The sequence below is a fragment of the Microsporum canis genome, genomic scaffold (genome assembly GCF_000151145.1).
Source record: "Microsporum canis CBS 113480 supercont1.6 genomic scaffold, whole genome shotgun sequence".
NCBI lineage: Eukaryota > Fungi > Ascomycota > Eurotiomycetes > Onygenales > Arthrodermataceae > Microsporum > Microsporum canis.
This window is the reverse complement of record NW_003299164.1, coordinates 1,140,459-1,161,225: the sequence shown is the minus strand read 5'-3', so window position 1 is coordinate 1,161,225 and position 20,767 is coordinate 1,140,459. Positions and strand designations below refer to the sequence as shown.

The 20,767-nt window shown below is 48.0% G+C and overlaps 7 protein-coding genes across 7 annotated transcripts; 3 read left to right on the top strand and 4 right to left on the bottom strand.

Annotated features, from left to right (window-relative positions):
- Positions 1–487: 487 nt before the first annotated feature.
- On the bottom strand, positions 488–3,550 carry MCYG_06548 (hypoxia up-regulated protein 1; the record flags this gene model as incomplete). The annotated part of the gene is made up of 1 exon (XM_002844538.1): positions 488–3,550. The coding sequence occupies one exon, from the start codon at positions 3,548–3,550 to the stop codon at positions 488–490; it is 3,063 nt and encodes a 1,020-aa protein (XP_002844584.1).
- Positions 3,551–5,518: 1,968 nt separating this feature from the next.
- MCYG_06547 (viral protein TPX) lies at positions 5,519–7,649 on the bottom strand (the record flags this gene model as incomplete). Its single annotated transcript, XM_002844537.1, has 3 exons — positions 5,519–6,234; positions 6,296–7,096; positions 7,505–7,649. The coding sequence occupies 3 exons, from the start codon at positions 7,647–7,649 to the stop codon at positions 5,519–5,521; spliced, it is 1,662 nt and encodes a 553-aa protein (XP_002844583.1).
- Positions 7,650–8,782: 1,133 nt separating this feature from the next.
- On the top strand, positions 8,783–9,915 carry MCYG_06546 (uncharacterized protein; the record flags this gene model as incomplete). Its single annotated transcript, XM_002844536.1, has 3 exons — positions 8,783–8,859; positions 8,914–9,045; positions 9,774–9,915. 3 exons carry the CDS (start codon positions 8,783–8,785, stop codon positions 9,913–9,915), a joined length of 351 nt encoding a protein of 116 aa, XP_002844582.1.
- Positions 9,916–11,044: 1,129 nt separating this feature from the next.
- Positions 11,045–12,836, bottom strand: MCYG_06545 (DML1; the record flags this gene model as incomplete). The annotated part of the gene is made up of 5 exons (XM_002844535.1): positions 11,045–11,309; positions 11,392–11,915; positions 11,984–12,422; positions 12,503–12,708; positions 12,765–12,836. The coding sequence occupies 5 exons, from the start codon at positions 12,834–12,836 to the stop codon at positions 11,045–11,047; spliced, it is 1,506 nt and encodes a 501-aa protein (XP_002844581.1).
- Positions 12,837–14,976: 2,140 nt separating this feature from the next.
- On the top strand, positions 14,977–16,851 carry MCYG_06544 (conserved hypothetical protein; the record flags this gene model as incomplete). Its single annotated transcript, XM_002844534.1, has 1 exon — positions 14,977–16,851. One exon carries the CDS (start codon positions 14,977–14,979, stop codon positions 16,849–16,851), a length of 1,875 nt encoding a protein of 624 aa, XP_002844580.1.
- A 478-nt stretch (positions 16,852–17,329) lies between these two features.
- On the bottom strand, positions 17,330–19,434 carry MCYG_06543 (conserved hypothetical protein; the record flags this gene model as incomplete). Its single annotated transcript, XM_002844533.1, has 6 exons — positions 17,330–18,435; positions 18,487–18,827; positions 18,897–19,064; positions 19,124–19,193; positions 19,244–19,278; positions 19,355–19,434. The coding sequence occupies 6 exons, from the start codon at positions 19,432–19,434 to the stop codon at positions 17,330–17,332; spliced, it is 1,800 nt and encodes a 599-aa protein (XP_002844579.1).
- Positions 19,435–19,675: 241 nt separating this feature from the next.
- On the top strand, positions 19,676–20,542 carry MCYG_06542 (EBDP2; the record flags this gene model as incomplete). The annotated part of the gene is made up of 4 exons (XM_002844532.1): positions 19,676–19,874; positions 19,933–20,096; positions 20,166–20,400; positions 20,460–20,542. 4 exons carry the CDS (start codon positions 19,676–19,678, stop codon positions 20,540–20,542), a joined length of 681 nt encoding a protein of 226 aa, XP_002844578.1.
- Between the last annotated feature and the right edge of the window lie 225 nt (positions 20,543–20,767).

Genomic DNA, 20,767 nt, shown 5'->3' with positions numbered 1-20,767 from the left:
AATCTCCACAGGGCGCCCGCTGAATTCTATCGGGTTCTGTGAGAGAACCCCTGTCTATCCTTTTTTTTTTGTCCTGTATGTGTGTATGGACGCAAACCAGGGTAACTTCGGATAATTCGACCAGTTGTATTCGCCCGGGTTTAGGATTCTCCAGCAAGAACTTCACATTAGAAGGCGGATGTCCAGGGCAGAGCGGTCCAACAGTCGGTCCAAAAACGTATTAATAATATCAGGGATCAAAAAAAATAGCACACCAAATTAAGCTTAACTAACGAAGCTCAAAGTCCTCTTCCACGTGGAAACCAGCTTAGTCATTCATGTTGCTAGTGGTAGTATTGAAAAATTTGTCAAGGTGAATGTTCGTAATCTCTATCAACTCATATATCATTGTTAGCATAAAAGATCTAAGGTAGGAATAATCACAAATCGGCTAATTTTAACAAGGTATGAGGGAAGACAGAACGGGGGTGTCCAGATCTATCAACCATTACAATTCATCCTTGGAGCTGGTTGTTTCGCTCTTTGGAGTCTCCCTTATCTTCTGTGAAACCAAAGTTCCAGTGGTCTTAGGCTTCCCCTTCGACTTGGACTTCGATTTTTGGGTCTTTGCTTTATCTTTTCCACTGCTCTTCTTTTTGCCGCTTGACTTGGGTTTCCCGCTATGTGGCCGCCTCTGTTTCATTAGAATCGACGATAAAACCTTTTCAATTTCCTTAAGCTTAACATTGATATCTGCGACCGTGAGAGCGGGGGTTTCAGACTCGCTGAGTTTTTTCTGCTCTTCAATCTTGGCATCAAGCCAACTCGTAGTTGATTCAAGTAGCTTTGAAGCACTAGAAAGATCTTCGGGAGTGTAAAGCGAGTAGGAAAGAGTAGGTTTCACTGTGGGCGCAGATGCGGTGGAAGAAGATGGTTCGGACGAGAAATTATCATCGTCCAGGCTATCAGGGTCTTCAGATGGTGAAGTTGTAGGAGATGAGGTTGTAAAAGTGGTAGACGAGTCAGTATTCGCCGACCCAGGTGAGGGTGACTCGGTGGCAGCAGCTTCGAAAGCTGATAGAGAAGAGGAGAAAATTTCTTCTTCGGCTTTGATTTGAGACTCCATGATCTCTACTAGCATCTTCGCGCTATCAAGGCTACCTCTCAAAGCATCGATCTTCCGAGGCCGAATTGAACCCTCATTTCGTCGATCAAGTACTGGTTGAACAAAATCCTTCAAATCACGCAGCTTATCTTTTAGTTCTTTTATTCCCGCGCTGGAACCATCTTCATGAAGCCAGTCACCCGAAACAGCGATCTTATTTTCCAATTGCTTGAGGAAGTCTTTGGTGGTGGCCTTGGTGAATGTTTCGTCCTCGAGCCAGTCGCGAGCCTTGTAAATAAAACCTTCAAGCTCGTTAAAGGATTCCTCGCGGTGGATGCGAGAAAGGTCGGCAGCATCAAATGCAGCGAGGCGCTCTTGAATCCGCTTCATCTCTTCAGAAGTTATTGGTGGGATCCCTAAAACTGTGGAAGTGAAGCCAACTGAAATATATTCTACTCGAGTTTTGGTTTCTTTAGCAGCCTTATCAGTCTCCTTGGAGGAACTAGGCGAGGATGTTCCTATTGGAGGGGTGCTGTCACTAGACGTAGTGGATGCTGAGGAGGCATCCAGATCAATTGCTTCACCAGCCTCCTCTAAAGGCTCTTGGTCAGATTTCTTCGACCCAAGGCCAAAGAATTCCTTAACATCCTCAACGACTCCCTTCTTCTCGTTTTGTACTTCGCAGCTGACACTTCCACCTACAACTTCTGGGAGTCCATTGGCAGGATTCAGCCTGACAGAAATTTTGGTAGTGATGTTAACAGGAGCACAGCCAAATTCGTCTTTGAGCTTTGTGGAAGAAACAGTCAAGTTTGCGGTTTGAGCCTCAAGAATGGGAGCTTCGACTAGTTTACCGTTGCGAGTATATTGTTGAGAGAAATTAACGGTGAAATCCTCCAAGTTCTTCACTGTCAAATGCTTGAAAGCACCCATCTCAGAGCGAGGAGTGAAGAGATTCTGCTGCCGATCTTTTCCTCCAGACCTCCATCTCATATTGATAGAGTAGCCCGAGGTATCGTGTGTTCGAATCTCCTTGACTCGGAAGGATGGGTTGAGGGAGGCGGCCTTGAAAGCGGCGCCAAATACTGCAGCTTCATCGGCATTGACATTTGTTCTAATTTTACCATTGGTATAGACTTCGAGGGATTTCTTGACAAAAGGGGTTCGAGTAGCACCACCGTGCAGAATTACAGATTCAATGTCATCAATCGTAAGTTCTGCCACAGAAATCGCTTCAGCCAATGGAACAGTGACCTGTTGCATGTATTTTTGAGCGAGCTTTTCAAATTCGGGTCTGGTGAGGACGTATTTAAAGTTGATATCCTCTTGATAGAGATTCTCAAAGGAGACAGATGTTTCCGAGTTCGCGCTCAAAACTTGGCGAACCCGCTCAGAGTCTTTCCAAAGTTTCGCCATTGTTTTTCCATGAGCCTTAACTTGTGAGACAGTCACGTCCCCTAGTTTATTCGTAGAGATAAACTTCTCGACCATATCATCGACGATCAGTTGGTTAAGTAAATCACCACCCAAAGTCTTATCCCAGGCTGTTCCAACAACATGTATCTCCTGGATGGTTTTATTGAATTTTCCAACGTCCTTGACAGTTCGGCCTTGGAATTTGAGAACGCTTGCGCTGGTAGACCCAGCACCCATGTCAAAAATAACATGATACTCGGGTTCCTTTCCATCGGAGATATTGGGGAACGTACGAGAAGTGGCATAGTTGATACCAACGGCCAGGCCATCACTAACCATGGAGACAATATTCAGGCCAGCTAATTCTGCAGCCAACTCCACGCAGCGCTTTTCCTCGGCGGTATAAAATGGCGGAAACGTAATGGCAACCTTTTTAATGTTAGTTCCCTTGCCACCCAATGCCTCTGCATTCGCTTTGATCTGTTTCAATTGCATTGACAGCAATTCTTCGACTAGGAATGGTTCCTTGCCATCATCCGCTCCCACTTTACTGCTCTTGAATCCAACGGTCCCTCGACCATTACTTGCAGCTTCGATATTCAGCGCAGGGTAACGCTGCCTGTACATCTCAACTAGGTTTTCATCATCTAATCCAGAGCCTTGAACCCCAGTATCAATGGGAACCCCAAGCAATGTTTTCAGGTTGGCGTAAACATCATCAGGGAATCTGGCAGCGAGTGAACTTGCATCACCACCATAAAATCGTTCGGGGAATGCAGGGCTAGATTCACGAGCAGGTTTAAATGCTACGACAGCAGCTTCCTTTCTCTTTGAATCTTTGGTCAAAACTATCTCGAGTGGTATTCCAGGCTTGACAAGAACCGCCTTTATGTATTCGGTTCCAAGATCAATTCCAATGACACCGGAGCCAACAGATGCTGCAGCGACTGCGGGGACGGTGGCGAAGAAAATAGAGACCAGAGCTGCCGTACATATTAACGAGAAAAGAGACGCTCTCTTCCCAGTTATTTGCCGGCCGAATATCGCCATTGTGAAGTAGTTGTGAAGTAGGTTTCACAGAATAAGGTGATTTCGAGTTTACAGATCTGGATCTAAGAAGGAACTTCGGGTTAGTAACGTCCTTAAAGACGATCTCTCGGAATGGTGGAATGAAGGCCCGTACCTTTGAGAAGAAGAAAAAAAGACATATATACAATAAGTCAGAGCTTTGCTGACATCAGTAGTTTTGTCACCTGCTTCATGAAAGGAAAAAAAGGAAGCTGTAGCAGAGAGTTAACAGTTGGCCAGATAAATAGTGGTGGGCGAACTAGATGTTGCTTTCAAATCACAACGAGAAACCAGCGCCACTGGGGCGAGTAACAAATAGAAGAGAACACGTCTATGCTATCAGTTGGAGCCTCGAAGAAGATATATTTGTAGAAAAAGCTGCCTTGACCGCGAATGGCTGCGAAGAAGATGAAGAATCCGCGATGAGGACACTTTGGCATGATATAAAACCGCTTTAGGGACTCGAAGAAAAGACAAACATTCCTCTTTCGACATGTTTGCACATCTATCTTGGCAGATAGTTATCACGTGGATATCTTCACGGAATATTATTTATCCTTTTTAAGCTTATATAAGCAGTATTGTCTTGGCATGAGTTTCGTTGATATCAGTCGATGAGAGAAATTCATGGTGGAAAAGAGAAGTTTACTCAAGAGACCTTTATTATGGAATCAAGTTAGTGGTTGATGGCTTGTTCCCCTACTCCCATTCTAGATAAACGAGCATTTATCCCAATTATAGCTGACTTCGATGTGCAGCAGTCACCCTTTCACAGGCCTTGATAGGGAAGGCTGCAACGTAATTCCTTGAGAACTTGCATACAATAAATATGTGATCTTGAGAGACCTACTATCATCAGAGGATTGATCTCCTTATGCTACATAGCAGCTGTCACTAAGCAGCCCAATTTGCATCTTGTCGGACAATATGAGTGAATGAAACGGTGACTCCCCGGACACGAGGGACATTGCACAGGTACTATTAGTGACTGCTGCTGTCCCTGGACACAGACAACAGTATATTTACAATATGCTTGCCTGGGTGTTGGCCTTCTGGACGAGTTTATTGGCCAGCACTATCGATTGTGAAAAGAACGTGTGTAATGTGATTCAAATTGTTGCCCTCCCGTATCACACAGATATCTTCGCCTTACTTCGTACGATCAATTAGCAGGGAAATACTGCGAGGAACAGAGTTATCCGCGCAGTCCAGGACCGTCATTTGCACCCGCCGTCCTCCCGAGGAGGAGAGCATTGCTCGGTTTGCAGGCAAACTCCCCACCTCTTGGGGAAAGTGGTACATACATACGTATCATTTTAGTGGCGAATAGTACGTGGTATGATACGATGTGATATGCAGTACAATCGGTGGCTCCATGTAAGCCATTACCCAAAACTAAGTCAGACTCTAAATATCGGAGTATAAACCAAGGTTGGTTCTTGCATGATGCACGCAGCGTTCGAAGGTAGCAAGGAGGTTCCATCTCTCCTTCATTTTACAACCTTGGACCTTAAACCGAACAAGTGCGGGTTAGAACTTGCGACGGCACTTTACTTACTACATACTATGTAGTACGATATGCCAGACGAAAGCTGTTATGCATTTATCCATTAAAGAGGATAGATTTTTAAGTATGTCCATCGTTCAGAATTAACTATTTATTATGTAAACTAAAAAAGGGGGGCAGGTCAACAGGGATATTCCCTGCACCTGTAACCTTTGCAACTTCGACCTGTAGATAACTCCAAATTGAGGGAAAGGATAGGTAGTAAAACTTATTCCAATTATTTGTCACTCTACCATATCCTTCCCCAACTACTGCTGTCAATTATGAAATTAAAATTATAACGGCCAAGTGGGAGGCATGTATATGGGAAAGAAAGGAGTGTCGGGTCAATTAGAATAGAAAGGAAAAGAAATTAACATAAAGAATTAGTGAAACAACATGGCTCATGCCAGTATCATAGCAACTCCAATAGCCATCAGAGCAGCGAGTCCAGTGTTCTTGGTACGGCTAGCCATACCAGTGTATGTTGGAGGTGAAACTGGAGTTGGGCTGGTTGGGCTGGGCTGCTCAGTAGGGTAGGTGCCACCTGGGGAGCTTTCCGATGGTGGTGAAGGAGGAGCACCGGTCCCAGTTGGGGATGGGTAGGATGGGGGAAGTGATGGAGTTGGTTCAGCAGTCTCCGTAGTCTCTGGGGGCGGGGATGGGTAGCTTGGTGGCTGGCTTTCAGATGGCTGCTGAGGAACGGATTCAGTTGGATTAACAGTGCCTGTAGTTTCCGATGGGATTGGAGTCTCTGAGGATTGTGACGGGTAAGATGGTGGAACAGTAGACTCTTCTGGTGGGGGCACAACAGTAGTTTCTGGTGGGGGAACAACAGTAGACTCTTCTGGCGGGGGCACAACAGTAGACTCTTCTGGCGGGGGCACAACAGTAGTTTCTGGTGGGGGAACAACGGTAGGTCCCGGTGGTGGCGATGGGATACCAGTGCCAGTTGGGTATGGGGGGTTCTCTGTTGATGGGCTCTCTGGTGGAGGAGTACCAGTTGGGGTAAGCGTAATCACAGTCTCAGACGTAGTAATGGTAGTGAAAGTCAAAGTCTGAGTCTCGGTGCTGGTAACGGTAAGAGTCTCGGATCCGCTGGTTTGGGTCATTGTGGTCTCTGTATTGTGTCAGTCTTTATGATACTGTTTGAAAATAGGGATATAGGTGTTTTCAATTACCTGGGCAGGTGGTGCTGGTGTAAGTCTCCGTGATAGTCATAGTGGAGGTAGAGCAGGGTACGCTTGAGGTTGGAACTGGAGTCTCGCTGGTCTCGGTGGTCTGAGTTGGGTAGCCGGTACCAGTAGTCTCTGTTGGAACGGGAGTCTCGCTGGTCTCACAAGGCGTGGTCTCAGTGCTCTGAGTCGGGTAGCCGGTACCAGTAGTCTCTGTTGGAACGGGAGTCTCGCTGGTCTCACAAGGCGTGGTCTCAGTGCTCTGAGTCGGGTAGCCGGTGCCAGTAGTCTCTGTTGGAGCTGGAGTCTCGCTGGTCTCACAAGGCGTGGTCTCAGTGCTCTGAGTCGGGTAGCCGGTGCCAGTAGTCTCTGTTGGAGCTGGAGTCTCGCTGGTCTCGCATGGCGTGGTCTCGGTGGTTTGAGTTGGGTAGCCGGTTCCAGTAGTCTCAGTGCAAGTAGAGCAGGTTGGAACTGGAGTCTCGCTAGTCTCGCAAGGCGTGGTCTCGGTGGTCTGAGTTGGGTAGCCGGTACCAGTAGTCTCTGTTGGAACGGGAGTCTCGCTGGTCTCGCAAGGCGTGGTCTCGGTGGTCTGAGTCGGGTAGCCGGTGCCAGTAGTCTCAGTGCAAGTAGAGCAGGTTGGAACTGGAGTCTCGCTAGTCTCGCAAGGCGTGGTCTCGGTGGTCTGAGTCGGATAGCCGGTGCCAGTAGTCTCAGTGCAAGTAGAGCAGGTTGGAACTGGAGTCTCGCTAGTCTCGCATGGCGTAGTCTCCGTTGGGATTGGAGTCTCGGTCTCGCATGGCGTAGTCTCTGGTGGCGTTGGAATAGGATAGCTTGGGAATGTAATTATAGGAGCATAGGTTGGGACGCTCTCCGTGGGCTCCTGAGGCTCACATGGCTCACCCGGCTCACATGGCTCTCCTGGCTCTCCAGGTTCACATGGCTCACCCGGCTCACATGGCTCTCCAGGCTCACATGGCTCTCCTGGCTCTCCAGGCTCTCCTGGCTCTCCGGGCTCTCCGGGCTCTCCTGGTTCACCTGGTTCACCTGGCTCACATGGCTCACATGGCTCTCCAGGCTCTCCAGGCTCTCCAGGCTCCCCAGGCTCCCCAGGCTCCCCAGGCTCTCCAGGCTCTCCAGGCTCTCCAGGCCAACCTGGCTCACCCGGCTCTCCTGGCTCTCCTGGCTCACAAGGCTCACCCGGTTCACCCGGCTCACCTGGCCAACCTGGCCAACCTGGCTCGCCTGGCCAGTTTCCCTGAACAGGCATGTTGCCGCCGGGAGCCCCTTCAAATTCATTGCGCTTGATGGCGGCGCCAAAGACGGCAGACGCCAATGGCAACCAGACAAGAAACGTCTTCATCTTGAACAATCACAGCAATGAAGTGTATGTTGGAAACTTTTCAATTGATGCGTGGACAAACAAATAGTAACGAAAGAAGTAAATTAAAGGAACCGTAGCGAAGGAGTTCCTTAATTTAGTCGAATACGTTTTCCACGACACCAGGATATAAGGAAAAGCGAAGAAGAGGAAGATGCTGGGGCACCGTAGGGCTTATATGTTCCGGCGGATGTCCCCCTCCGAAGTATGTATGATGAATCTCGCTGGGCCTCGATAAAACACAACCATGGGTAACTCGATAAAAACAAGGTTTCCAGTATTACCCATGTCGAAGCCGCAGCTGGAAAAAGGAGAAAAAAGAAAAAGTGGACCGAAATATAGAGTGTGTTACCGAAATAACTGCAAGGGAGACCTGACAGTGTACGGTTGCATCACGCAAATCAGTAAGAGTATCTCTGGTTCAAGAGAGATTGCAAGGATCAAGTGTCCTTGTGCATCCTCATCCCCGAGGCTTAACTTTCCCACCCTTTCAAAGTTCCCATTTTCCTGTATTGTACCTTAATTAGCAGAAGTCTAACGGTCATTGGCTTTTGCGCTGATGTTTATACTCACCAACACAGACAACTCACTGATAAAAAGCCCCAGCTGATCAATATAAGTGAGCCTTCTCATTAAGAATATCCAAAGAGTGAAAGGTTCACAACTCTCGGAACCATACAATTGATCTCTTTATCGTATATTATTCAGCAAGCAGTAGAGTCGAAACAGTCATCCTTGGAGGTTTTCTGGTCAAGGCCACTATGGTGGAGTTGTAAAAAATTTCTGTCCAACTGCCACGTTAATGAGAGGCAAAATGCCCTTCCGGTACTCCGTACTCAGTGGCCAGTATTCTTAGCTAGAATATGTGGTGCGAATGCAACCAATTCGTAGAACATTCAAACATGCATGCATGTCCCTTTGAGGGAAGATCCCCCCCTCAGGCGCCTCGTCCAGTCCAGTGGTAGGGTTTGCCCAGGAAAGCCGGGAATATTATGATGAGTGGATTTATTTATTCATTTTCGTTGTTGCTGTTGCTTAATGCCCAGTCGTGGGGGACCAGCTGTGTTGACCGGAAGGGGCCCAGACGCAGGGCTTGAGCATGAACAGACAACTCCATGGTGGTGACTGTGATGATCCAATATATCGGCGTGAGCGCTGGAAGATCAAGTCTGGTGCTCGATGTTTCAAAAACGTAAGAGCCAAAGTAGAGCAGTTAGTTAACCCGCCATTATGTAAGGCCCGCAAGTGGAACTCTCATCCGCTACAACAACCCAGAATCTGTGGCTGAAGAGAATGCCATCGCGATACCTGGCGCACCGGACTGCGGCACCCTTCGATTTCAGGTCGAACTGGATGGAAATCTCCGGTCGAATAACTGGTAAGTAGTTATGTTGAACCAGGATTCCTCGGATTCAAAATAGGACTCCGCTGTCAGTGCCATGGTGAGCCTCGGCTAGCTGGAATGGTCTGTTTGTACATACATACGGAGTACTGGACAGACCAGGATACGTATCATATAAGAATACACCCCGATAATATGTGTGATAATACGGGGTGACGGGGATAGGCGATACCGCCGCTATCTGTACAACGCCTAATACAAGCTGGTGGCTAGTTACATCGGACTGGATCGTAGGGAGAGGCACAGTGTGGCCCTGGCTGGGCCGCTTGCCTATGCCTTGAGCAACATCTGACCACCCGTAAGTGAATTATTGGGGAATAGCCTTGTTATTCGATATCTGAAAAGAGACAATCACCAAGGCGCCCCCCATTTTGGCCAGCTCGATGAAGCGAGGGGTTACCCCCATCAGCTCGAGCGCAGGAGTATTGACTCTTCGATGGGATGGGGGAGCTTGCTGCCTTTCCTGGCCCTCAGATTTTACTCCGTCCAAGCGTGATACCGCAAGCTAACTACCTTGGAGATCATATCCACAGCGGATTTTTGAGCTATACATAGTAAGTCATCATTGGATCGTCAAGGTCTGTGTTATACATAAAAAAACACGAAGGACAAAGTTGGATGTACAAAGTACCAGCTTGGGAAGAAACAACCAGCTTGTTCTGCGGCCCAAATCTACATATATTCACGTACCTCTGTCGATGCAGGACGTCAACTTGGACATCGCACAATAGCCTTGCGGCAAGACAACTGTCACCCCCAGGCTGCATCGGAATATCCAATCCCGCAGCACAGGTATATGTCAATGGCAAGCGTTACCAGAAGGTTGCTGCAAGTGGCAAAGCCTGATTTTCAATCTCATATGTGAGACAAACCTGTTCTTCTCGAATGCTTTTTTATCCAGCCACGAGAAACAACCCTTTTTTGAAGTCGAGGAGGGAAAACAGACCTCGATTGAGGCATTGGAATCCCGGTGCTATTGAGGGCTTTTCGACCTGGCACTCTTCTGTGCGGCGAGTGCAGACTCACAATGTGACACTATCAGCATCGGTGTGCCTGCCCGCTCCGAAGAAGCCAGTAACATCTGCTCCTTGGCTGGCACTTTACTTTTTTCTCTCTCGGCCTCATTATTTATCTATTTCATTGCTGGATTCATTTTGTCCAACGTCGGACCGATTACGGGATAGTCGGATTGCATGCTGGGCCGTGGAATTGTCTAACCGACACAAGCACTGCAGGTAACTTGCATCCAGGGCGAAAACTGTACATCTCGACTGATTTCTCAGGGTTCGTTGAACAAATTGTTGAAATCGTATGTTCTACTCTGCACGGAATAACCGTACGGAGTATACAGAATCACTATATAATTGTGGTTATATCCGGGCGAAAGGTACTTTTTTTTTGGTGGAGATATTCTGGCTTGAGCTATGGGACTGGCACGATGCTGCGAATAAAATTTAAAACATAAAAGATTCGCGATTATGGCGGACTGGATCGCTTATCAGGAGTCTCTTACGGGCTGGTGCCTTTTTTTTTTTTTTTTATAAAGTTGGCAAATAAGGAGAAGTTGCAAAAGAGAGATTCCACGGAGCGAGCAGAAAAGACCGTGGCCATAATGTAAATGCGGACGACCGGAATAAAAGCCCGGCGAAAACCCTAGACTTGGGCTTTGCATCCAGATGACACTTTAACTACCCCTTGTTCTGGTGCGTAAATACTGTAATTCCGGAAGCAACTGGTCGAGGGCACCAGTACCCGCTGCGTACATACAGAGTAGGATTGCCGTCACATCTGGGCGGCGGTAGAGGTCGTCTGTGACTGTCGCCATCACACACGCCTCCTCCAAGGATTTTCTTTGCGGCGTCATCGAAGCTTGCTGAGGTCGGGAGTAGGTGGAGAGTGTTCAGCGTTGGTTGATCTTTTTTTTTCTTCAAGAATTATTAACTAAGTTAATCAATACCAACGAATAGTTACCAGATTAATCGTCGCCAGAATCAGAGTCGCTCCGCCACCCGTCGATATAAGCCTCTGATAGTGTGGTGAGGCTATTTGATAATTCTTCTCGCTGGTCGAACGGAACATGGATCCCCACCGACCGCTGCAGGTCCTTGAGATACCCGCCCGCTTGTGAGGATACAGATAGCGCCGCATGAACTTTGAGTGTTGACCCTGGCGGCCCCTGGTCACTCACCAGGTCGCGGGGGAAGGAGTCGAGTATTGGGTATTCGAGCGATGAATCGACGCTAACAGCTATTTTAATACCGTTTCAAAAATGTCCGGGACCCTCGTCTCCCCGCAAGGGGGTTCTTGTTCTTGAAGACTTACCTTCTCGTGTTCATGGATGGCCCTGTGTGTTTTGAAGCCGCTGGGGAATCAGATGTGTCGGTCATGGAGTCCCGCCAAACTGACAGCTGCTGAAACACCTGCGCGTCATGGTTTGCTACAAGGGCGTGTGGAGAGAGTTGAATGTCAAATTGTTTCGGCTGTTCTTGAGACCCGTCATCGTCCCAGTGGTTCGTTATAGTTCTAGGTGCGCCCTGCGATGTCTTCCTTTCGTCCGTGATCAGGCTTGCGCCGATGGTGGACTGAAGGCTGTATATGTTCCGCGAATCGCTGGAAGCCATTTCCCACAGGTCCAATGCTTCACGTCCTCGCAGCCGAGCGGGAAGGCTAACGCTTTCCAACACCAATGATATCAAGGCTGATGAATACCAAATATGGTGCAGGTCCGATCTGACATAGTGTGGCGTCCTGGTTGGCAGGGCCGCGATCGGGATGAAAGCTGTGACTTGAGAACACATTTCACTCAGAGACCTTGCCATATTTGCGGAGGCAAGCCTTCGCTTCTCCTATACGTCCTAAATTAGAGAAACAACGAACCCCCTGAAGAGATATGAAACAGGAACGGCTAACTTACTCTTTGGGGGTCTGATGAACCGTTTATGGCCCATGTCCAGATACTCTTGCCTCCATACTCATCCTTTAGCCTGTCAACATAGCTTGCCGCGAAACCACCCCATGCATCGTCAGTCCCGGAGAAAATTTGAATTCCCTTTAACTGGTCACATTCTTCTGCAAACGGCCGTAGATCACGGTCCAATAGATCATGCTCTCCATCCAACTCAGAGAATAGAGACTGCCCCCTGGACCAGTCCTCAAATGGCACCAATTGAGAGCCAAGGTCATATTCGTTTATCTGCTGGATAGATCGCGGATTGTAAAATACACGGTTAAAGTCGGACCAATATCTGACAGTTTCCGGTGTCAGCTCAGGGGCTGGGAGCCCCATATCCAGACATCTCTGATATTCACCTTGTGGTATCTTTGGCTGTTGTTGCAAGACCCCGCTCGTGTCCCTGTGTTCTCAGTCCATTAGAGCAGAAATTCTAGAAGGCCAAATGAAAACCTCGTCTGGGCTCGTATGCATAGTTCTCACCAGAGTGCACTGTCTAATCCGGGCTGGTTTTCTTCAAGTTGATACAGAGCATTGTATTTGCGTAGAGTACCAAAACCACCCTTGAGGTCGTATATGAGTGTGCGCGGGGTGAAGGTCTCTGTGCCATCAGCTCCTATGCCCCCTCTAAAATGAATATCGTGGTTCACAGGCGACTCTTCATTCTCTGAATATGTAAAGTAGGATTCCTGATAGCTATTAGCCTGCCGGTCAATCAGTCGCGGGGTCATGGACAATAATATACTTGGACATTCCAGAAGTGAGTAGCCACATAATTACTGTGCCGGCCGAGCTGGAGAGTAATAATCTCATGCATTCTCTATCTACTTCCTCGCTTTCCTGGGAAAACTGTAAGCTATATAGGAATGATAAGAAAAATGAGCTGACGTTGCGATCTTTGATTGTGTGGGGAGATATCCTTGCTGTATAAAAAATTATTTGCTCGTGATATCTCGTCGTGATGGAGTCGTTACTTCAGGCGTATCCAACTTTACAAGATATGTCACCATAGCATCGAGCAGAGGAAGATGGGACTGTCAACGCCTCAATCTCTGTTCTCGTCATATCAAAAACTGATTCTTCTTCTGTTCGCTCAGATTTGATGTATATAAACACGTGACACTCCTATGTAGATGATATATCGAAAGCCTTCACCACCTTTAGTCACAATAAAATTTGGATCATCATCCGTATTATACGCACTGCTCCACATGCTATGGATTGAGAGATTCTTTGCAGCGGTTGTATTCGTGTAAAGAGTTGTAGACGAAAAGATATATTCGTGAAGACTTATATAATTTATCCGTATAAATTGATATTTCATGTCACAGAGTTTTGTGGATTTATCTATCCGCATGCCAGATGAGTTTTCTTTAATTTTGGTAGCGGACAATTAAATTATGGGATAAATAAGTCCGTCATGAGCGGCTGCGTTTCTTTTCGACTCTGCTGTGGACTTACGTTATTGCTAGAAACGCTGCAGAAGATTTATTTCTGGATAGCCGTCATTTGTTGGACAGTAGAATGGCACCATTCCTGTACCACTTCCTGCCCCTAGAAGCCGGTATAGCCTAGTAGAAAAGGATAGATTCTTGGGGGTGGAAGGTTTACATGGGGTAAATGTACCAGTTTTAGATAGGTAAATTCTTGTCAAAGGGCGATATCACTTGAAGTAGTGGAGGGTAACAGAAAGCCTAGGGAAACCCCCAAGATAGAAGATTCCCGACATGCTCTGATGATATTAGCAATCGACCAAGCTCGAAACTTCAAAACGGATAATTTTCTCCGCTTCTGGAGAGATGCCGGCTCGTCATCTAGGAGAAGCTCTTTTTCACAGGATCTAGAATGGTGTTAATGACGGACTAGCGGCAAGAATATACCTCAATGAGCCCATGGTCTCGGACTATCCCGACCCGGTTATCAGTATATTGGTTGCGGCTATGAGCTGCAAGGTCTATTTCGACATCTAACGTTACCACCATCTTTGTATTTAGGCCTTTGGTAACATTTGTGGATGGTGGTATGGGAAGAATTGTTGAATGCTATATGTCGGCATATCAATGCCCTTGTACATCGGAATTTTATTGTTGCCTGACCACTGAACAGCCGGTTTTGGATAAAACCTGGCGGCATATCGCCGAGCATATAGTCGAAGGGGGAATAATTCCCTAAATGCTGTTAGCGAGTCTGGTAAAAGTCATAGGCGGCCGACGAATTGGATGGCGTTGATGCAAACTTTTCGGTTTTCACTCGTCAAGCCCAATGTATCCCATAATACCAAAGGCCGAATGACATCAATGGCGTAATGGTGGAGAGAGGTTATGATAGTCATATAATATTTTTAGGGAGAAGAACGTAGGTTGGGGCCGAGAGCTCGGCCAGATGATAAGATTACTATAGTAATCCTTAGGATGGGTGTATATACCTTTTTTGTAGTAGGCAATAACAGAAGAACCCAGGTGTAGTTAATACCGAACCAAAGAAGGGGTATAGACAAGCCCACAAGGTCCCTGCGGTGTCACCATAAAGGGGCTGCTAAAAACTGGTACTCTTCAGAACAAATTAACTGCGATAAATGAAAATGCAGACATAACGAGTTCTTGTTGATGTAGAATAGGAAGAAATAGGCTAATAGCATGAGAAGTAACTGATTAGGACTCATCGCGAGTATAAATCATGACATAAGCATTACATAATACGCGTTGCTCTGAGCGACGAACTTTTCTTTTTACGGAAATAAACAAGGATACGAAGAAGAAACACACACAGCGACACAGACAGACGGACAGACAAGCTAGATATTGCTTCCGTGGTTAGAAGGACGGCATCTTATTATCGAACCGGGTTTTCTCAGGGATATGACGGTAGAGCCAATGGAGCCACCGTCGCGAAAGTACCCTCAGAATGGGGGTTCTCCTCTCCATCCACTGTCACCGCGACGCATGAACCAGCAAACGATGAGCAGAGCATCACCAGCCCCGTCAGATCTAGCATATCTGCAATCCAAGTCAGACAGACACTCAGTCGATGTGCAGTCAAAGGTCGCCTTTTTAAACCGGCTGGCAAGCCCAAGCCCTAGCAGCCCAGCACCGCTGCCGCCATCGACGACCACACATGCGGCCTTGCAGCGAGCAATCCTGGGCCGAGAAGAAGCTGAGGAAGCCTTGAAGGCGACAACCGAAGAGTTGAATGAAGCTAGGCAGCGAGAACGACGAGTTAGTGAGCGGTTGGAGTCGTTACTGGGAGAACTGCACACGTTCAAAGAACGACAGTCACAGGAGCGGGCTTTGTTCGAGAAGGAGATTCGACGCGCAAGAAAAGAGGCGTTTCGTGCCAGCTCCAACCTCGTCAAGGCGCAAGAAGAGTTGAAGTCTTCTCGCGGAGAGATCAAAGGACTAAAGGATGAGGTCAGGATGGAACGAGAAGCCAAGGAGAAGGCCAAACAAGAGGCATTTGAACGTGCATACACTCTGGCTGGCCTGACTGAGGAAAATGAAGTGCTAAAGGAGCGGATCAGAGCCATTGAGACGGATAACCAGTCAGACATCCTCGAGGCACGAGCAGAGGTGATGCGGGGTGAAACACCGAGCAGCAGGCTCCGGAAATCCAGCATAAACCCCATGTCATGGAGCCCAGCGTCTCGAGGGAAGAAGCGTGACCATCCTGAATCCAGGGAGCAGATGTCACCGATCCGAAAGAAGAATGTTCAACAGCAAGTTGACTTCCGGTCCAGCCTGAAGTCACCCACAAAACTGATGCCAGGCCGTGAATTGGTACCATTTGAGCATGAAGAAGAGCCCTTGAAGCTTATTAATAAGGAAAGGGAGATAATACAGGAACTTGAAGAGGACCTACGATGGGAAAAGCTAATGCGAAGACGTGCAGAGGATATGATTGACTTCTTGAAACTAGAATGCCAATTCAAGAGATGTTCCTGCCGCATTGCAGAACGCCAGGGCGTTAAATATGTCCACGATCTCGACTGGGAGAGAATATGCCCAGCTGAGGAGCAAGAGAAGAAATCAGCTGCGAAGATACCCAGCCCGCTACCTGCCAGGGAACCATCGCCACAGCCACAAATAGCTCAAGAGTCTATCGCCCCAGAGAGCGCCGATATGGATACCCCTGACGCTGCTCCGGCTAGTGATGATCTTCTCCCTGAACCAACCGTGGTTTTTTGCCCGGATACCGGGACTTTCAAAGCAATTCCATCCCCCGTACGCAAGGCGGAGTCAGTAAAATCTGAACAGTCAAGCAGCCGTCCTCCACCCAACCCTGCAGAACCACAACCGAAACCAAGATGGTCACTCCAAGATGACCCTATCCAGGCGCCAAATCCAGTTGTACTGAGGAAGAGAAGCCAGGAACTGCCATCAATTGCTCCATTGGAAACCTCGCATTCTCCACCACCCCCACGGCCACGTATGCAGGAACAGCCCGTTGATATAAACCCTCGAAAACGATATGTGACGCCTCTCCCTCTGGATCAACGCCAGCGTCAGCACAACACTAACGCTGAAATCAAAACCATAACAACTACTAAGACCGTCCCTCTTAACCCCGAAAAACCCTCCACTGATCCATCAGCTAAGCTCCCAGGAACTCCCATCAGCCGTGAGGAGGCTCTGGCACAGATCAGGGCAAGACGTGATCGCACACAAAGTGCGTTGAAACGGTCTGCCAGCGCGAATGATGCCAGTCATCGTCCCCGTACCATGAGCAGGGCAACAACTCCCAGTAATGGAGTAAGAAGCCTGTCAAGAGCAGAGAGTATTGCCAGCCGCACTAAAGCAGGTCGACGCGGATTTTCCTCCTCTAGCCACGGATACTAGGGCCCTCGATATAAATAGCTCTAATAACCAGAGGTCACAGCCGCCAACGACCCTGTTTCGATGTTTTCTAATCTTCCATCACCCATACGCCGGCAGTTTTATATGCTTAAACTATTACCCTTTTAATGATTTGGTATTGATGTGCTTTTCGGCTTCATAGCGTTGCATTCTCCAGCCGCTCCCTTTTTTATGATGATAATGCATATGCCATGACCTTTTTCCATTGAACCCTTTTTTCCATCTAGCGTTTCAACTTTTGTCTGGACAAAATTGGAGTGTATGTTAGTATATGAGGTTTTTTGATAGGTGTGGTTTTATCTATCATATATATACGTTTATAAAGCTGGCTCTAGTATCTCCGTAGACGTATATATACACTATCTATACCTTCAATTAGAATCGAAAAAACAAAGTACTATGAAGGAACCTTAGGAAGTGATCTGTATAACATAAACCCAAAGAATACAGGAATGGCCATTTATATAATTCGCACACCACAACACTGGATATGAGACCCCTCGACCTGTGCCTTTCGCCCCCACCAGACATTCACCAGCTCCACGACGAAGACTTTATCCGCATGGCTCCAGGCATCAAGACCCATGTTGGTAATATCGGAGGAGGTGATGGTGATGACTTCGTCTTCATCCGGCATACGGAGTAGCGGCTGGTCATCGTGCTCACCGACGAGGGTAGACGAATTACCTTCGCCATCTTCTTCGCCTTCATCATCACGGTAGCGGCGGACGGAAGATGCCTCGCTCGAGTTGCAGTACTCCGGTGTCTCATTGGGATCTTCTGTCTGGCGGGTAATGATGTCGAATAGGATGGTGAATATCTGAGTGGTTAGTCGTCGGAAGTATGTTATTATGGCAATTTCTTGGGATATGTTGTTTGTATCTGGTATAACCATGGATTCTCGGCGGTAGAGTGGGCGTGTGTTTGAAGAAGGGTCGTGATCATCTACCGCTTCGGTATTGTTATTGTTTACCTGGAGAAGCTCCGCGTCCTGCTCTGCTTCTTCATCTGCGTGACCTGCGCCCTTTTCTCCAGCGGACGCCCACCATATGAATGATGTATATGCTAGTAAAGGCCAGGAAATCGGCTCAACAAGGGAGTTTGATGAGAAGGTAGACATGTTATCTGACTCTTCTCTGTCTGGACCAGATATTTCGCCTAGTCGGAATAACTCTTTCAGTCCATCTCGTAGTGTTATGAATCGACGGGTATCTCGTTGTGTTGCTTTTATGGGCGTGGACTTTGCCTTTGGATCTCTGTGCTGGCCTGCAGCAGTGGGAGGGGATACGGACAGTTTAGGGTATATTTTTTCGGGTGCTTGCCTTGTGTAGTCGGGTGGGAGGTTTACGAGAATATCGTAGAGCTCTGGTCTCAGTCCGAGGACACGATCACTGGAGCATGCTATCCAGCATGGGTCAGCAGTGTTGAAGAGTGCAGACAGGTGTGCCATGTCATGAATGCCGATGTTGAATAACGGCCGTGGTCTAAGGCTAGGGATATCTTTGGTCGAAGGGAGAAGAGATAGTAAGTTGTGAGGGAGAGAGGACAATAGGGATAAATTATATACTATTAAAAATCAGCCCGTTGCTTCGCATACTCTGGACACAAGGTACGTACTAAAATTACATGACGTCTCAACCGGAGCGTCACCAAGGAAGACGATGCGTTTCCGTAAGAGAGCCGCTCGATACAAGGGAAATATCAAGGGCCCGAACGAATCTAGAAAGTCCGGCAGCGTCAACGCAGGATGGTATGATGGCAAGATGTGATTTGAGATGAGTGCTGTAGCATCACTCAGAGCCCGCTGTCGACGTTTCGCAGGTGCAGGTGCGGGTTTAGCATGGGACATCGAGTCCAGGGGGGAGTCTGGCGGCGAGTTGACCTCGCTCTCTCTCAATTGGTACTTTTCCCAATATTCAGTCAAGGGCTGGGTGTTGTCCGGGTCCGCTGCAAGTTGTCTATCAGGAGGTGGTTAGCAAGGAGATGTATATCAACGCTATGGACCTGAGAGTATATATATCCCATACACAGCCAGGTCCTTGAGTCCAGCAGCGTGTTTCCAGCTTCTCCCAAGTCTGCCATGGCTCAGAGGCGCGAGTATTCCCACAGAGAGCATGATCGCATTGCGCTCTGCCTCCCCCGCGGGCTCGTTGACGAAGGCGCTTAGACCGGCATATTGATCGTGGACAAAGTAACTATTTCGTATAAGCATTCAACTGGCAACGTATTCTTATCAGGAGACGAGTCAACGTACACCAGATCCTCCTTGACGTTGTGTGCGCCTGATGGTAGAGACTTGAATTCCACCGCATTCTCCAGTACAACTACACAACCGTCAGCCCTGTTCCTAATAGTGATATGGAGGATAGCATACTCTCTGAGCGAGTCTTCTTCCAGGCAATCGTATATCTACAGAAACAGCCTCCGCGATTAGCCAGATGAAGCAGAAGAAGCCAAAGAAGCATCATGGAGCAGAGGGACCTACCCAGCTCTGATGTCGAAGCGGATGAGAAACAGCGCCGCGATGCCCGGAGGAGCGCCTGAAGAGTCAAAGGCCAGGTCCATCCTCGCCGGTCTGCTATCTAACGGCATCGCTCAGCGTCGCTCAGAGCGAACTGAAGGTGGCTGAAGTCGTAAAGTCCTGATGTTCGTCTCTTTTCTACTTCCACCACCAAATGACCACGCAGAAGTTTTTTCTCTTTTTCCCCCTTTTTTCAAAACATCTTCATCTTCAACTCTTCACGACATCAACGCTTTGCGGGAGGAGGACAACCAGAGAAGTAACGGGAGAGACGAGAGAGTCACCATGGAGCCTGCACACCCATACTACCCGCTGGACGCCAAAGTGATCGGATATCTGGCCAACGACTGGGACGTCCCGACACTGGTATGCGCCTTTCTCGGAGGATGGGGAGCTCTGCTTCTCCTGACGCTGGCGGTTGTATCAATTGCTCGTCCTAGTCTGAAGGCGGGCGACAAGATTGCCATCCTGTGGTTTGTCCTGAGTGAGTCTGCATATATATACATACCCTGTTTGCGCGAGCTATGCTAACAGGCTGACAGGCGGAAGCATCCATTTCTTCTTCGAAGGATATTTCGTATATAACCACACTCGCATGGCGCCCGCGCAGGACTTCTTTGGCCAGCTATGGAAGGAATACTCTCTCTCGGACTCGCGGTATCTTACCTCTGACCCGTTTGTGCTGTGCATGGAGACCATCACCGCGGTGAGTCCTTCCTTACCCCTATATACACACATATATCTACATAAGTAATCAAGCTGATATGGATGACAGGTCTGCTGGGGGCCGCTGTGCTTCCTCCTTGCATATCTCATCACCGTCGACCATCCTCTGCGCCATTCCTTCCAGGTGATCGTCTCCCTGGGCCAGATATACGGAGACGTCCTCTACTATGCCACCAGCATGTTTGACCACTATTTCCACCAGATCAGCTACTGCCGGCCAGAGGGATACTACTTTTGGTTCTACTACTTCACCATGAACGCCATCTGGATCGTCGTTCCTGCTTGTAAGCACCACATATACATATTACCCACATTTGCGCAGATACAAACTGACTCCTCGCAGACTACATGTGCCAGAGCGTGGGCTTCATCACCACCTCGATCCAGTTCATGAAAACGGCCACGCAGAACCGCAAGTCTCAGTGATCCTGTCTTCACCCGATAGACTACTCCCTTCATACGGACATCTTCAGCCACTTTATAGATATATAATTGTAATTAGAGCCCGGATACCAGTGATACTACTAGATATAACGATTTAATAGCGTAGCGCTTCTTCTCGCTTGGCTTGTTTACTTTTAACCCTCAAGTTCGAATAAACAAAACATCCAAATATCAGAATAATTGACCGCGTCGACGAATCCCTGGACG